The sequence below is a fragment of the Pipistrellus hanaki genome (genome assembly GCF_964339955.1).
Source record: "Pipistrellus hanaki genome assembly, chromosome: 19".
In the NCBI taxonomy this organism is placed as follows: Eukaryota; Metazoa; Chordata; class Mammalia; order Chiroptera; family Vespertilionidae; genus Pipistrellus; species Pipistrellus hanaki.
Window position 1 is genome coordinate 3,996,500 of NC_140521.1, and position 16,585 is coordinate 4,013,084.

The 16,585-nt window shown below is 50.2% G+C and overlaps 1 protein-coding gene across 2 annotated transcripts in view; it reads left to right on the forward strand.

Moving 5' to 3' along the window:
• The window catches only part of TTC28 (tetratricopeptide repeat domain 28), a 319,835-nt gene that overhangs the window by 273,407 nt on the left and 29,843 nt on the right, over positions 1–16,585 (forward strand). For both annotated transcript variants that reach the window (XM_084868121.1, XM_084868122.1), the window contains exon 13: positions 15,872–16,012. In XM_084868121.1, the coding sequence (XP_084724247.1) occupies positions 15,872–16,012 (141 nt within the window). The remainder of the gene's footprint in view (positions 1–15,871; positions 16,013–16,585) is intronic.

Consider the following 16,585-nt stretch of genomic DNA (forward strand, 5'->3'; position numbering starts at 1 on the left):
TTCCACTCCTTCAGCTCCAGTCTTCTTGCAAACTAAATTTAAAGTGATCCTAATAACACTGCACTCCTCCTTCATCCGCAGAAAGAGTAATGAGCCCATGTCAGTTCTTTCACATCCATCCCCAACCCTGCCCGTCATGCCTCTTCTCGTTCATATCCTGTCACCTCTGAGCTTAGGAAGAATACCAAACCAGAATCCTGGACCCCGGTCTCTGTGTGACACAGGGCAACAGACTCTGTGCAGGCCCAGGCGCCCTCCTAACCACAACTATCCTGCCACTCCCCTGCCGGAGGCTGCCAAGACCCATTTCTTCATGGGTCCCCCCCTTCCGTTTCTCCTCCGCCTCCCCGCAGCCATGCCAGACCTCTCCCTCTCCTCACATGCCCGTCCACACGCCCACCCCTGCTTTCGCTCGGGGTGGTATCTTCCTCTAGATGCCTCCCCTCCACTAAGACATGGCAAAAAGGGCCGTGGTGTGCGTGTGTTGGGGGAGGAGTCAGAGATGATCTCATTCGTGGAGTCTAATGAACAAAATAAACTGATGAACAAAATAGATCCAAAGACACAGAAGCATAGAACAGACTGACGAATGTCAGAGGGAAGGTAGGGATTGGGGGATGGGTGGGAGAGATTTCCTGGGGAATTTATAATGCATATATGCATAGCCCATGGGTTTATCCCGGGAATGCAAGGCTGGTTTAACATCCCCAAAGCCAGTCAATCTACTTTACTGTATAAACATATGAAGACTCAATATTGTTAAGATGTTAACTCTACCCAAATTATTTATTAGTTCAATACAATATTAATCATAATCCCAACTTGGTAAGTTGTTCCAACATTTATTTATTTATTTATTTAATCTATTTTATTGATTTTTTACAGAGAGGAAGAGAGAGGGATAGAGAGTTAGAAACATCGATGAGAGAGAAACATCGATCAGCTACCTCTTGCACACCCCCTACTGGGGTGTGCCTGCAACCAAGGTACATGCCCTTGACCGAACCTGGGATCTTTCAGTCTGCAGGCCGACGCTCTACCCACTGAGCCAAACCGGTTTCAGCTGTTCCAACATTTATATGGAAGTGCAAAGAACCTAGGACAGAGGCTCGCTAACCAAGGCCCGTGAACCAGCTGCAGTTTTGTAAATAAACTTTTATTGGATCGCTGCCACACCCATTTATTTATATATTGTCTGTGGCTATGTTCATGCTGCAATAGTAATGTGGAGTATATGACAGATACCATATGGCTGTCTGACCCTAAAAAAAAAAAAAAAAGTTTGCTAATCCTTGACCTAAAATGTCCAAAGCAATACTGAAAAAGAAAAACAAAGTTGGAGCACTTACGCTACATGACTCCAAGACTTACTTTAAAGCTATAGTAATCAGGACAGTGTGGTGCATAAGAATTGACGAGATCAGTGGAGCAGAATGGAGTACCAGAAAGAGACCCACACATATATGGCCATTTGAGTTTCCAACAAAGACACCGAAGCAACCTAGTGAGGGAGAGGAAAGTCCTTCAGCAAACGTTGCTGGAATAACTAGGTATCTGTTATAACTAGGGCAAAAAATGAGCCTCAACTCTTACCTCTCACCAAACACAAGAATCAATTCAAGATGGACTGTAGGCGTAAACATAATAGCTGACACCATAAAGCTCTTAGAGGAAACCGTAGGAGAATATCCTCCTGACTTGGGGTGGACAGGTCATAGACAACAATTAAGACTGCAGAACATAAAAGAAAAAAACGTGTTAGACTTCATCGTAATTTAAAACGTATGCCCCTCAAAAGACACCGTGAAGAAAATGAATTATCAAGCTGCAAGTCATGTACATATTTGACCAAAGACTGGTACCCATAATCGGTAGAGAACTCCTACAACTTGGCAATAAAATAGCAAACGATCCAATTTGAAAATGGGGAGAGATTTGAACAAAAAGTTACGTGAATGGCAGTGGAGACATAAAAATACTTAAAACCACTAGTTATCAAGGAAACGTAGTGTAAACCACACCGAGGGCTGGGGATATTGCTCCGGCAGCCATTGGACTCACAGACAGACACCCTCTCTTTGCTGTGGGTGCTCTCCCGGCTCTTCTGTGGAACTGTGGATAACATGTTAGAGCTGGAAGCGAGCGGAGCTTTTATGTAATCAAAACCTTAAATGCTAAAAGTGAGATGAAAGGTTCTGGTTGTCCAAAACCAATTGGGATTAGCCAGAGAGACCTCCCTCCTGGAGGAGGTCAGTACTCAGCGGGGTTTATTGGCGGGGAGAGATGCGGGCTGTCTAAGGAGAGGGCGGGACATTCCAAGGGTATAGAGTGACACAGCTGGGGTCGGAGATGGCACAGACACGTCCACGAGGGGGGCCCACCGCGGGGTGCTGGCTGCACATCAGGATTATCACATGACAAGGAGGAGGACAAGTGATGAGCGGATGAGTTGGAAGCCATCACCATCCCCTCTCTGCTCTGTCCTTTGCAACACCCTTATCTCATCCTTGATGTGGTGCTCACCCCTGTTCCTTTTATCTGGGCCAACGGCAGGCTCAAATCCTCTCATATTTAAAATGAAATCCAAATGACACATTCAGAATCCCATGTTTCAGCCGGAAATGTTGGTGTTGCATTGTGTGGGGGCAGATAGCCGCAGCCGAGATGGCCCCAAACCCAGGAGGGACCCTTGGCCTCGCCTCAGGCTGTATCTCCACGTCTTCAGTAATTCCGAACTGCCCGTGAGTGAGGAGGCCTCGTTCCGGCGGGGGTTCTGCTGCGGGTGGTTCTGCTGCAAGCTTCCCTTTGGTCCAGCTCCCCGTTCCCTCTCCATCCCTCCTGCACCTCATCCCAACCTTGGGGCAGCTGAGGAGCCCAGCGCCTTGCTTTCTCTCCGCGCGGGCCAGGCACCCAGCACACGCGCCCCTCCTCCTGCCCAGGTCCCTGTGACTGGGTGAATGCTCCCGGGGTCTGGATGACAGGCCTCAGAACTCATTTCTGTTTAAAAGGAGAGCAGTTTAATGTACTCCAAAAACCTTCCAAACAAGGAGGGCATGGCTTTTGCTCCCGGAAAATCCGTGTCCCCAGAAGAGCTTGCTCTGTTCTTTCCTCAGATTTCTCAGCCTGTCCCTCCTTTCTCTCTAACCATCACAGAGGAAAGAAGGGACGCAGCTGCCCCGTGAGGACTTGTGTGGGCATCAGGGCCCTGGAACACGTGTAGTCGAGGCAGGCAATCTGTGAAACTCCCGAGTTCGCCCGGAGAGACCGGGGTTCAGGGTTTCAGAGATCCCATTTAATGAGTAACAGCGTTTCTCCATTTAACATCGCTTTGCCATGCAGGCGATAAAAGGAGATTTATGCATAACCCTAACTTGTTATTACCCTTGCTCTTTGAGTTTGGGTTTTCCAATATTCTATCCCGAGTCTTAACGAGGCAGATTATTGCAACATGGCACTTCTCGTGGCGCCCGTAAATCCTGGGTTCAAGGCGGCATTGCCCCACCCAGCCTCCCCTGACCGGAGACTGCTTTCCCTCTGATTGCTCAGCAGTGATCATCAGGTCAGGCTCCTTTAAGGTTAAAATAAGGAAGGCCACCAGCAGCGGAATGTGGGTCCACAGGGCTCCGTGCAGATGCCCAGTGGGGGCAGCCGGGCCGCGCTGGTCCAGGGGGTGACGGCTGAAGCCCCCGCCTCCCACGGCTCCCGGAGGCCTGCTCTCCAGGCTGCAGCAGCAGAAGCCATTTCCTCCTGTGCGTCTCTTTGTGACCAACATGCCGATGCATTCACCAGCCACGCAGACGCCTCCGCAGCCCCAGCAGCTCTGCTTCCCGCTCCCACCCCGCTGCAGGCCGAGAAACAAATATTTAGCGGCTGTGGAGTGCCATCGACATGAGTGCTCTCCCTCCGGGGTCTGCCGCACACCCGGCGCCTGGCTGGTCCCTTCCCATCGCGCAGGGACACATAATATATTTACCTCCCGCGTAACCATAGAAACCTGTTGTGCCGGCGAAGACTTTATGGTTTTGCTGCTCTCTGGGAAGAGATGAATAAAGCCACAGGGCAACCTGCCACCTCTGGTTTAGTTACTTTGCCATCGTTGAGCAATTAAGACTGCAGAACGTATTTACTATAATTTTCATATCTGTAGACATTTTATGGAGTATTAAATATACATAAGGAAATAAAAGCACTTGAGACATTATTTTAGAAGCCCCATAGTCAACTCATTTTTTCTTTTTTCTTTTTTTTTGGTATTACTTATACAATTTGTGCTTCATTCATTATTCTTGAAAATGGCGGGGTGGTTTTTTTTCCTGTGGCAGCATTTCCTCGAGGGGATCCTGGCACAAGGCATCCGTGCATTTTGTTTTGCTGGCTCTGCGGGGGGCTGTAGAGAGCGCCTCAGCTTGGGAGTTGGGGAGAGTTGGATGGAAACCAGTTTAATTGAGGGCTCTTCTCACCGCTGGGCTTCCTGGGGCAAGCGGCCGCATCTGAGAGCTCTAAGGGGCTTTTAACGAAAACCTATGTAATGGGAATATCAACAGCAGTATCTACTGATGGGACGTTGAGATGAAAGCAGCAGGAGAGGGGAGGTACCTGGCGCCTGGAAAAGGATTGCTGTCCGGCGCAATCACCATGTCTCTCATTCTCAATCTTCATGTCTCTTGATCTGTTGCAAGTACATTCTGATGCTGCGAAAGCTTGATTTGTTTCGAACGTATATGGTACTTTATACTTATCAAAGGCTTTCCAAATATTTATTAATTATAAAACCCCCAAGGGAGCTGAGGCATACAGACTCCATCTCTTTTTCAATTAATCCCGCACCTTTCCATTTGGCGAATACATATGTTCCGGGCCTTTTAATAGAGCAAAGAACCCCCTTGGCTCTTTTGTCTCTGCCGCGGATTGTTTAAAGGAATTACCCGCGATGTCATGGAAGCTGCGATTTAGCTGCTGTGGCGTGGGCGACCCCTGCTGGCCGGCTGCAGGATCACGAGTGCGCACCAGCCCGCAGCTGTGCCCTGGCCCCCGGGCCCTGTGTGAAGGAGCTGGACTGCGTGGCCTGTGGGTGATAGCCTACAATCAAGGCTTCGGAGGCATGGGGTTTACTGTTATTGTCGTCATCTTCTCTATTGCTGTTATTTAAATGGAGGATTAGAATTCAGGGGGCTTTCCCCGCCAGCTAATAGCCATTTAAGTTGCATTTGGGGGCTTTCATGACTTGACAACAGCTTTTCAAAATCTCGAGCTGCGCAGCCCCCTGCGGGTTAATGTGGCAGGAAAAGATGAGAACCCCACCGGCCGGTGGCTTTTGTACGGGCCGTGTTGTCAGCATCTGGGACAGAAAAGGGGACAGGGATCCATTTAGAAAACCCAGTTAGAGAGAGACGGAAATATGCGTTAGAGAGAGGGGGACGCGAACTGGTTCTCCCCAGAGGCAGACGCTTCAGGATTAACAAAGGGAAACCCTGTCGTACTGTGACTCGGTTCGGAAAGCCAGTGTTTCTGGTGCCTTCTCTGGGAACAAAGACTCGGTGTGAACAGTAACAAATGATGATGATTCACAAGAGTCTTTCCACAATTTCTCTCAGAGGCTTCGGATTCACATTCCCTCTTGACTCTTGTTTCCCGTTTTCACTTCACCGTCTTACAAAAGATGGAAGGCGTGGGGGTGATTTTAGAAGTCACCCCACCTTTTAGCGACTGCACCCCCATGATAAAGAACTCCCCTCCCCACAGCCTTTCCCTGGCATCTAGCCCCTCCTTGACTTTCCTGCTTATAAGTGGTCTCATTAGCCACGCCAGAGACACGTGTTTGGTGATTCTGGGTGAGGTTATTTGCATAGGAACGTCAGCTGTGTGTGGCATCCCTAGATTTAGGATTATAACCACCCGCCGCACAGCCCCTCCGGCGTCCTCATTAGGGGCTCCCGTGGCATTCGAACATGCCTTTTCCTGATGACATGTTAGCACCGGTGGCGTTTAGAGCGGCTCTGAGGGCACTCGCCCAGGGGCCCGTGGAGGGCGGCTGCGGGACTCCCATTATGGCAGACACAGTGGGCAGGAGCTTTGCTCTAATATTCTCATTATCCTAAACCCTCACTGCTTTTTCACTTGTTAAAGGGGCCATTTGGCTTCCTAATACCACGTGTGTTCATGCAGTGGCAGCAAACAGAATTCTTTAAAGACTGACTCGGGCAGGTCACCTTTCACAGCGAGTAAAATACCGGCCCGCGCTCCACGCTGCACCTGCCGCTGCTCCTCCCGCCGCGGGATGCTCCTACGTGGTCTCGTGTGCACAGCGTGCATGCACATGCTCCTCCCAGGCCCTTCCTGGGCTCTGAGCGAACAGGGAAATGGACCGCATGCAGATCTGTGACGAGCGTTTGCAGGTGTGACAGCCTCTGTCTTACACACAAGCACAGAAAGCGTTTCGGCAGCATTGGGGGTGCCGTGCTGGTGTGGGGCAGGCCTCCCGGGTGCTGGGTGCTCCCACAGAGGCCCCCCGGCTAGTCCTGCAGCCGCTCGGCCAGCACTGAGCTCTGCCCGCGCTAGCTAGGCCTCGTGAGGACCAGCGAGGTGAGAGAGGGCCCCACCTCCCCACCTGTCCACCCAGTGAGGGGCTCAGCTGCAAGCCTCTATGGCTGAAGCCTGGGAGTCGCCTCCCTGGAGGTATGCAGAGGAGGGAGAGCTCCATTGGGACAGAGGGTCGGGGGGGAGTTCTCAGGAGAAGACATCTGAGCTGGATTTGCGGGAGAGGCGGCATTCCCACATGCTGAGGCGGGTGGGGTTGATGCAAAGGGGGCGTCCAAGTCGAGGGCACGGCCAGAGCAGGCTGACGGGTGGCAGGCGTGTCCGTGAACTGGGGATGCAGGGTTTGGTGGAGCCCGTCTGGGCAGTGGTAGGAGATAACAATGGACTGGAGCCAGGCGGCGGGGGTCCTGAGCACCGCGTGTCTGTCCTCTGTCTTCTGGACAGCGTCTGCGGCACCCATGCAGGGAACGCCTAACCAGGGAGCCGGTCTTAGGGAGATCAGGCTGACAATGCGTATGTATTTTATTTTAGTGTCACCTCTATCCTTTTGCAGTATCTGTTTCTTCTCCCAAAATCCCTACTCTGTCATCCCCACCTCCACTCGTCTCAGTGCCCCTCCTATGAGAGGCCAGAGCATCTTCCTTGTGTGCCGAGCCAGCTCAGCCAAGGGTTTGGTGAGCCTGAGAGAGGGGCAGCGAAGGATGAAGAAAAGACAGACAAAGAGAATAAGCTGGGTTTGGGTGGATCTCCTGTGCCTGGCTGAGGCCACAGAGAAAGATCCAGATGGCAAGCTGAGCCTTTATTTTATAGCCAGAGGTAAACAAGGTAGTGGTCACCATAGTTACAGTGTTCTTGTGAGTTTCACTTGTTTTGGCAGCTCTTGCTGCCCCTCCCACAGCCCATTAGCGACCCAGGAAGGATCTGGGGAGAGTCACAAGGTCAAGCTTAATTATGCAAAGAGGGCTGTGCCCTCCAAGCTGGGACTTGTTTGTGGCTTTGCCAATAGGTCAGTCCCAGGCTTAACCCTATAGCTGCTCCATACACCTTGACCATGAGTGTCCTCTCCTGCCCGCACCCTGTCCCTCTGTATGGGATGCTTTGCAGCTGCGGCTTGTGGGAGCCCATGTGTGTGCTGTCAGCTCCCCTCCTAGGCTGAATGAGCCCCCTGAAGACACCTCCCACCAGGCTGAGGCCCGAGAGTGCCCTTCACTCCTTCCCAAAGGGGTGCGATGGGGGTGCACTGTATCGGGGCAGCTACCTCCCGAGAGCTCTCTTCACTGTCTCCCCACTCCTCTCTGGGCCCTGTTTGACCCCTGACCTAGCTGGGGGTGCAGAGTCCCGGGACAGGTTCTTACAGCCACTTCCTGTGCTCAGCTGCATGAGGGAGCTGAGGAAGGTGCCTGTCCCTTTGATGGCTGACGTCCATGGTGCTGGCACCGCCGTTAAGGGCTCACGTTGACCCGTGTTCCTATGCGCACATGTACACGCACACACACATCCCCACGTAGAACTGTCCACAGCTTCTCTGGCCACACGCTGGGAGCATGCTCACTGGGTGGGAGGACACCGTGGCTTCACATTTAAAATATTTACATTTATGCTTTACTTCTAGAGGTAAACGACGGTAAACTGGATTGTCACCGTACTGTCTCTTCCTAGTGCTTGGCGTTTCCACCAAGGAAAGCACCTGCTGCTGCTGAATGTCGGTTTGGCTAAAAACTCTCTCACGTGTATTAACAACACAACGACAACTGTCATCGCCACAGCCTGCTCTTTACAAAGGAATTCTGTGTCCTCATTTGGTGCTCAGAGCAGTTCTGTGCAGTTGGGGGGACTTTCTCTCCTGGATGTGCCTGTGCGTGTGAGTGTGTGTATCTCATTCTCATACAGCACACATGTATGCATAGACTTGGACAAGGAGTGTCCATTGAGTGCCTCCCAGGTTCCCCTAGGTGTATCCTTCCATCATTTCATCCATCCTGTGATTATCCCTGTTTTCATACAAAGAGGGGGGCTGATTGACCCGTGGCACAGGCAGTGGTCCCCCAGGGTTCAAACCTGTGTCCCTGAAGGCGGGGCTCTGGCTCTTCCCACAAGAACACACGGGCCCATATGGGTCTAAGTGGGCTTTGTGGAAGTGACAGCCAAACTGATGGTAGAGAAGGTTCCAGAATCATATTATTAGGGGAGCACTCCATTGCCAACAGCTTCTCAGCAAAGATTTCAAAAATAAGAGACCAAGTAAGGGGTCTTCCGATGGGTGACAGTCTTTCTGTCTTCACGCGCACAAACTGGTGAGCGAGCGGAAGCACAGCCTGCCATTTGTGTGATCACTGTGTTTACCGAAGGGAGGACACCCCTCTCCCTCCTCTTCACACTTAAGTACAGGCTCGCTCGTTCCAGGCCACGAGATGAGCAGCAGATGCACAAAATGCTCTGCGTTAAAGTGCACAGCAGTAAATCCAAATGATCATCTAAGGCATTTCCGAAAAGGGCTTTTATGATCAGTTTAACAACCACAGCACAGATCCGAGCTTAGTGTGTGTGTGAGTGTGTGTGTGTGTGTGTGTGTGTGTGTGTGTGTGTGTAGATTCCTGGCAGGTAAATATAACCATTTGTCTTCAGAGCAATAGAAGGTTTGTTCTATAAATAATAACTCGTAGGTAATAGTATTGATTACTGAGAAAAGCAATTTCTAGAGGGATATACAAGAGGAAGGAATTAAATCTAGTTTCATCGAAATGCTGATAATATCAGGTGCTGATGAGACAGATCAACCGGAACTGTCAACTAGTGGTAGAGATGCAAAAAGGAATAGTTATTCTGGAAACTACTTGGCGGTTTCTTCTAAAATAACTTATACACACACCACACGACCCAGCATGGATTCACGCAGGGTATGTCCGCCCACCTCTCCTGGTCCCAATCGGGACGATCGGGGCTGGCCAGGGAGGGACTGCAGGAGGCTGGCCGGCTGTGGAGGGACCGAGGGAGGGCTCCAGGGCATGTCCTGCTCATCTTGCCCAATCCCCATCTGACAGACCCCAGCAGCAAGCTAACCTCATCCCTGCCCGATGCGCCTGCCCCCGATGGTCAGTGTGCATCATAGCAACTGGCCAAACAGTCAAACGAACAGTCGGACACTTAGCATATTAGGCTTTTATTATATAGGATAAGCATTTCCAGAGAGACACATGAATGGCAATGAATTGGATTTTGTGATAAGAAACTGATACCCCTTGGACAGTGTGGACAATGAATGCTGGAGGCACCACGCTACTGGGTGGATCCGAACCGGAGGATAGACTTGGGAGTCTGAGCTTGCTGCACCACCTTCCCTCGGCTTGTGAAGGCTGCAGTATGATCTGAGGGGGCCGCCTGAGAAGGGTTTTCTGGGGAGAATAGCCGTCACGTGGTTCTCATGGGTGATCCTAGCACGTTCTTCTCTCGTGCGCCGCTCACACTCTTCCTACCTGCTGGCTCCTGCGGGCCCACAAGTCTGAGTGCTGCCGGGCACCGCGGGCGGCGTGGGCGGTCTTTGGCCACTGACTGGTTACCAGAGAGAAGAGGCCGAGGCGGGGACGGAGGGTGGACGAGGAAGCAGAGAGGTCGCAGGGGATGCGGAGACATAAATAACGGTGGGCCGGTGGAGCCCCGCCGCCCTGTCGGAGGGATGACGGAGAGTGCGCGGGGAGAGCGCAGGGGCCGGGCTTGGGAATGAAACCTCTCCGGAGCCTCTTGCCAAGGCCTGTCCCCGGGGACGGGATGAGCTCTGGCACGGCTCCGGGCGCTTGATTCATGGGCCGTTTCCGTCTCCCCGGGGAGGGCTGCCCGTGAGCAGCATTGTGGAGCCGGCACGGTGACGGCATGATTCATACTCCCCGGAGCAGGCGCGGCCGGCTCCTCCCGCCCTCAGGAGGGTGCCAGCCGGGCAGGTGGGCACCGTGGGAAGCGGCTGCCCGCCTGCTGGCCTCTCCAGCCCCCTCTCAGCCTTCATCTCTGCCCTCATCTCAGCTCCTCCCCAGGACCGGCTGCCATCCTGCTCTTAGGCCCGTTTGTACGGACTTCATGTTTTCATTTATTTAGGGAAAAATGGGTAAATAAACTCATTTACTCAGGAATGAAATTGCTGGGTCCTGTGGTGTGTATATATGTTATTTTAGAAGAAACCGGCAAGTAGTTTCCAGAATAACTATTCCTTTTTGCATCTCTACCACTAGTTGACAGTTCTGGTTGATCTGTCTCATCAGCACCTGATATTATCAGCATTTTAAAATTGGACCCATTCAAATAGATAGTGTGGGATATATATATATATATATATATATATATATATATATATATACACACACACACACACACACACACACACATATATATATATATATATATATATATATATATATATATATATATGGTGGTATCTTGTCATGTTTTAATTTGCATTTCACTAAAGGTTAATGTCAATGAAGATTTTTTTCCATGTGCTTGTCTGCCATCCTATGTTCTACCAGAGAAGTGGTTGTTCAAGGCGTATGCTCACTTTCTGAATTGAGTTGTATATGTTGAGTGTGAAAGTGCTTCATATGTTGTGCATAACGAGTCCCTCACAGCTATGTGGTTGGCAAATGTTCTCAGTCTGTAGCTTGTTTTTTTCTTCTCTTAACAGTGTCCCTCACAGAGCAAACGTGTTTACTTTCTATGTTAGTTTTATCAGTTATTTCCTTATGAATGAAGCTTCTGTGGGCTGTCTAAGAAAAGCCCGCCACCACAGGTCAGAATTTCTCCTGTGTTTCCTTCTGAAAGTGTTCCAGTGTTCCGCTTTCAGATCTGGATCTGTGATTCATTTTGAGTTAATTACGAGGTGTGAGGTTAAGTCTGTGGTGCGTTTTATAAGGTTAATTGGTGGGTGGTTATTTATTTATTTATTTATTTATTTATTTGCATATGGACATGCCGTTGTTCCTAAACTATTTATTGAAAATACCATCCTTTATTAAATTGTCTTTGCACCTTTGTCAGAAATTAATTGGCCGTTTTCAGATGGGTCTATTTTTGTACTCTGCTGTGTTCTATTGACCTATATGTCTATACTTTTATCAAACCACACGGGTTTTGTTTCTGTAGCTGTGTAGTAAGTCTTGAAACCTGGCGGTGTTATTCCTCCAACTTTATTCTATTCTAAAGTGTGTTACCTGGCCTCGTTTATTTGCTTTTCATATAAATTTTAGACTCAGCTTCTCTATAGCTACACAGAATTCTTGAGATGTTTATTGGAATCATGTTAAACTGATATGTCAATTTGGGAAAAACTGCTGTCTTTGTTGAGACTTTAAGTCCATAATCATGCCCTGGCCACTGCTGCTCAGTATTCAGAGCATCAGCCTGTGTGCGCACCAAAGGGTCCCGGGTTCGATTCCAGTCAAGGACACATGCCTGGGTTGCAGGTTCAGTCCCTGGCCCGGTCTGGGACATGTGTGGGAGGCAACCAATTGATGTATTCCTCTCACATCGATGTTTCTCTCTCCCTCTCCCCTGCTCCCTTCTACTCTCTCTAAAAATCAAAGGGAAAAATGTCCTCGGGCCTGGCCCATGTGGGTCAGTGGTTGAGCGTCGACCTATGAACCAGTTCTGTTCCCGGTCAGAGCACATGCCCAGGTTGTGGGCTCGATCCCCAGTAGGTGGTGTGCAGGAGGCCACTGATCAGTGATTCTCTCTCATCACTGATGTTTCTAACTCTCTCTCCCTCTCCCTTCTCTGCAATCAATAAAAATATATCTTGGGGAAAAGGGGAGAGGGGGCGTGGGAAGAGACTGAACATAAACTGTGCACCTATGGATGAGGACAATGGGGAGAGGGGAAAGGGCAGAGGGTGGGGTGGGAACCTGGTGGAGGAGAGCAATGGTGGGGGGGAAAAAAGGAACATTTGTAATAATATGAAAAATAAAAACTTATTAAAAAAATATATATATATATCTTTAAAAATATCCTCAGGTGAGACTCAACAAAAATCTACGATCGTGGTGTATCTCTCCCTCTGTTTAGATTTTATTTATTTCGCAGCATTTTGCAGTTTTCAGCATACAGATCTTGTACATGTTTTGTTCCATTTATACTTATGTATTTTATTTTGGGAGCTACTATAAATGGGATCACTTTTAAAATTTCAGTTTGCAGTTGTTTGTTACTAGTTTATATAAATACTGACTTTTTGTGTGTGTTGATCTTGTATCCTGCAACTTCATGAAACTTACTCAGTGGTTCGAGGGGTCGCTTTGTGTATTCCTCGGCACAGTCATGTCTCCGTGAGCAGCTGTGTGCCTTGCACTGCCTTCTCTCGCCTTTCTGCGCGGAGAGGGCTGAGACCTCCGGTGTCGATGTGGACGTGCTCGGGCTGAGCGGCGGGAGCTGAGGGCTTTCCTGCCGTTCCCCCTTGGCCTGAGGGGAGCCGTACGCTTGCTTCAGCTGCTCTGCATCGGGCTGGAGTTCTCTCATTCCTCGCGTGCAGGCTTTTATCATGACTCGGTGTTGGATTTTGTCAAATGCTTTTCTGCATCAATTGATATAAACAGGTATCTTTTTCTTTAGTCTTAATGTGGTGGATTACATTTATTGATTTTTTAAAAAATGTTGACCAAGCTTTACATTTCTGGAATATTATCCCAGTTAATTTTGCTATATAATTCTTTTTATATGTTGCTGAATTCTGGTAATACTTCACTTATGTTTATTTCCACGTGATTTGTGGGGTGTTTGTCTGTAGGGTTCACCCCCCCCACACACACACGGTATCTTTGTCTGCTTTTGGTATCAAGGTGAAATAGGCCCCCAAAATGAGTTGAAAGGCGTCCTTTCTTCCAGTACCTGGAAGAGATAGTGGAATCAGTATCAGTTATTTTATAAATGCTAGGAGGACTTTGCCATGAAACCATCTGGACTAAGAGTTTACTTTGGATGGTTTTCAACTATGAATGCAGTTCTTTAGTAGCTATAGGACTATCATGTTATCTGTTTCGTTTTGGAAGTGTGTTAGTGGTTTGCGGTTTGTTAGTAATTGTTCCATTTTATCTAAGGTGCTGAATCAATATTTGCAGAGTTGTTTGTGGTCTTCCTTTATTATCCTCTGAATTTTTATGGGGTCATTCCTGATATTGATAGTTTTGCCTTCTCTTATTCTTGGTCTGCCTGGCTAGAAGCTTATAAATTTTATTAATTTTTTTTTTCAGATAATGAACTTTTTGTTTCATTGATTTTCTTTTTTTACAGATAGTTTTGCTTTTTTTAGTCTTTTTGATTGCTGCTCTATTATTTTATTTCCTCTACCTTGCTTTGATTTATTTTGCTTTTTTTTTCTAATTTCTTCAAGTAGAAGCTTATATTATTTATATCATCTTTTATTATATTAAAAAATTTTAATTATAGTTTACGTCCAATATTATTTTGTATTAGTTTTAGTTATACAGTATAGTGGTTAACCAATCATATACTTTTCAGAAGTCCCCCCCAATATTTCCAATGTCTTCTTTCCTAATGTATTTTACACAATCGATGGGCTCTAAGGCTTTATCTACATCCCACACATTTTGTATTGTCTTTTCCGTTTTCTTTAGTTCAGATCATTTTTCTAATGTCCCTTGAGGCTTTTCCTTTGCTATTTATTTAAAAGTGTATTATTTTATTTAGTTTCCAAGTGTTTGGAGATTTTCCTGTTGTTTTTCTCTTTTTACTTTCAAACCTAATTCCATGATGGGCAGAAAACATACTCCGCATGATTTGAATTACTTTGAATTTGTGAGGTGAGGTGTGCTGTGACCCAGGGTGGCTGTCCCGGGCAGTATTCTGCTGGTCCTCGGTGGAGCGCGCTCCAAATGCCATTGTATCCGGTGACTGATGGTTTGTTCAGTTCCGTATTTTGCTATTTTCTATCTCTATGTTCTGTTGACACTGAGAAAGCAGCGCTGAAGTCTCAATGTGTCCATGTCTCCCCCCGGGCCTGCCTGTGTTGGCTAGCTGTATGTTGAAGCTTCGTTGCTATCATTTTCCTTCTGAATACCTTCCTTTAGCAATTCTTTTAGAGGAGGTCCGTGGCAGTTCATTCTCCTAATTTTGTATTAAGTTTCTATGCTGACCGTCAGCTTACCACGCGCTTAGAGGCTTAAAATAACTTAATTTCAGTTCCTCTATTTGCCACCAGGTGCCTATCTGCCATGTTTTAACTGCCAGCTGTCGTTTACTCTCTCCAGTCACTGAGCTTCCCAGGCAACTAAGTTCTTTTGGGGGTAATATTTCTCCTGTCAGTCCCCCCTTTTCCACTCTCAGCCTTCCCCCGACTCCTAAGTCACACTAATGGGCCATTGGGGGTGACAAGAGGAGTCAGGAAGGTGGATTAGAGCTGGGCTGGGAGATGGGAGCTTGGGAGAGAGGGAGCCACATCCAGACCTCAGAGCCCAGGGGCATATGGGAAACTCGCCTCACCTGGCACGCTGAACGCAGCCCAAGCTCATTAATGTATTAACTACGCTAACTCCCGAGAAAGGGGCTCTAGCAGGTGTGAGGGGCCAATTAGGCTTCGTTGAGCTTGGCCTGGGGCTTCGGGCTGCTTCTGAGCCGGTGCTGTAACAGCCAGTCTCCTCCCCGGCCCTGTGTGAGTGGCGCTCTTCTCCCGAAGAGCAGCCCTGAGCCCGGGCTGACAGCTCTCAACACCTTCCAAGTTCAAGGCCGTCCCTCTACCATTGTCTCTCTCCCACCCTTACCCTCTGCTCCCGCTCCACTAGGCCATTCTCTTGGCCTCTGATAGTCCCCACACGGTCACACGGTCTCATGTCCACACCTTAGCTCATAGCAGCCCCGGGTGCAGCCTGGCTCCGCGCCTGGGCAGTGCCCTTTGGCTGTGTCTCCCTGGGCCCAGCGCGGTGCCGGTGCCTGGCCGGTGCTCAGCTACTCCTGCTGGGCCGAGTGGGTGGCCATTCCCGAGCTTCCTCTCGGAAGAGGACCCGCCAGCTCCCGCAGACAAGGCGGGTGGCGGCTCCTTTGCAGACAGTCACCCGCTCTGTGTCCGGCACACACCCGGCGCAGGGAGGGCAGTGCTGGCTCTGCACGGCTCCCGCCTGTGGGAGCCCCCGGCCCGGGGGGCTGACAGCCAGAGCACCCGGAGCACCTCGGGGAGCACCGGACGGGAGGGAAGGAGCTGGAGGCCAAGGAGGCGCAGTGACCGGGCCTCAGGGGCACTCCGCACGGGGACCTGCTGGGCAGGCCCTGGGGGCGCTGGCACCGGCCCGCCATGGACTTGGGGCTCAGGGCGTCCCCTGACGGGCTCTCTCTGCTCTGCCCGCAGGGCCTGCGCCAGCAGCGAGACCGAGAGTGAGGCCGGGGACCTCATGGACCAGCAGTTCGAAGAGATGAACAACAAGCTCAACTCGGTGACGGACCCCACCGGCTTCCTGCGGATGGTTCGCCGCAACAACCTCTTCAACAGGTGAGCGGGCCCGGCGGTGCAGGCCAGGGCCCTCGGCAATGCTCCCCCGGCCGCGGGGCTTCTGCCCGGTCCTGCGGCTCAGAGGCAGCGTGACCCCCCGGTGTCACAGCAGCACGTCCGGGTGGTGAGGACAGCGCGGCCTGAAGTGAGTCTGCGGGGCTGTGTGCGAGGCGGTCGGCCGTCTCCGCAGACATGGACCCGTCTCCCCAGCACCGCGGGAGCAGAGCCAGCACCGCCTCTCTGCGCCGAGCGATGGAGGCAGCTGGGCCCTGGCGTTAGAGCTCCCTCTCGCCGCTGCAGACTTGGTCTTTGTTCCGCCTTTGCTTTTGAGTCTCGGCAGCCACTATTTTTCTTCTTGTCTGTGCACTTGGGCAGAAAACACATGTGCATGTCGAGCCCAGGGCAGGTACCATCAGTGAGGAAAAACGAGGCTGCTTCTCTTGTTTAGCAACTGGCTGGGCCCACGGCAGAGCAGCAGCCCTCAGAAAGGCCCGTCTCCTCCTCTCTGCACATGCTGACAGCAGTGCTGAGGGTGTGTGTGTGTGTGTGTGTGGTGCCTGCCTCCGGGGCCAC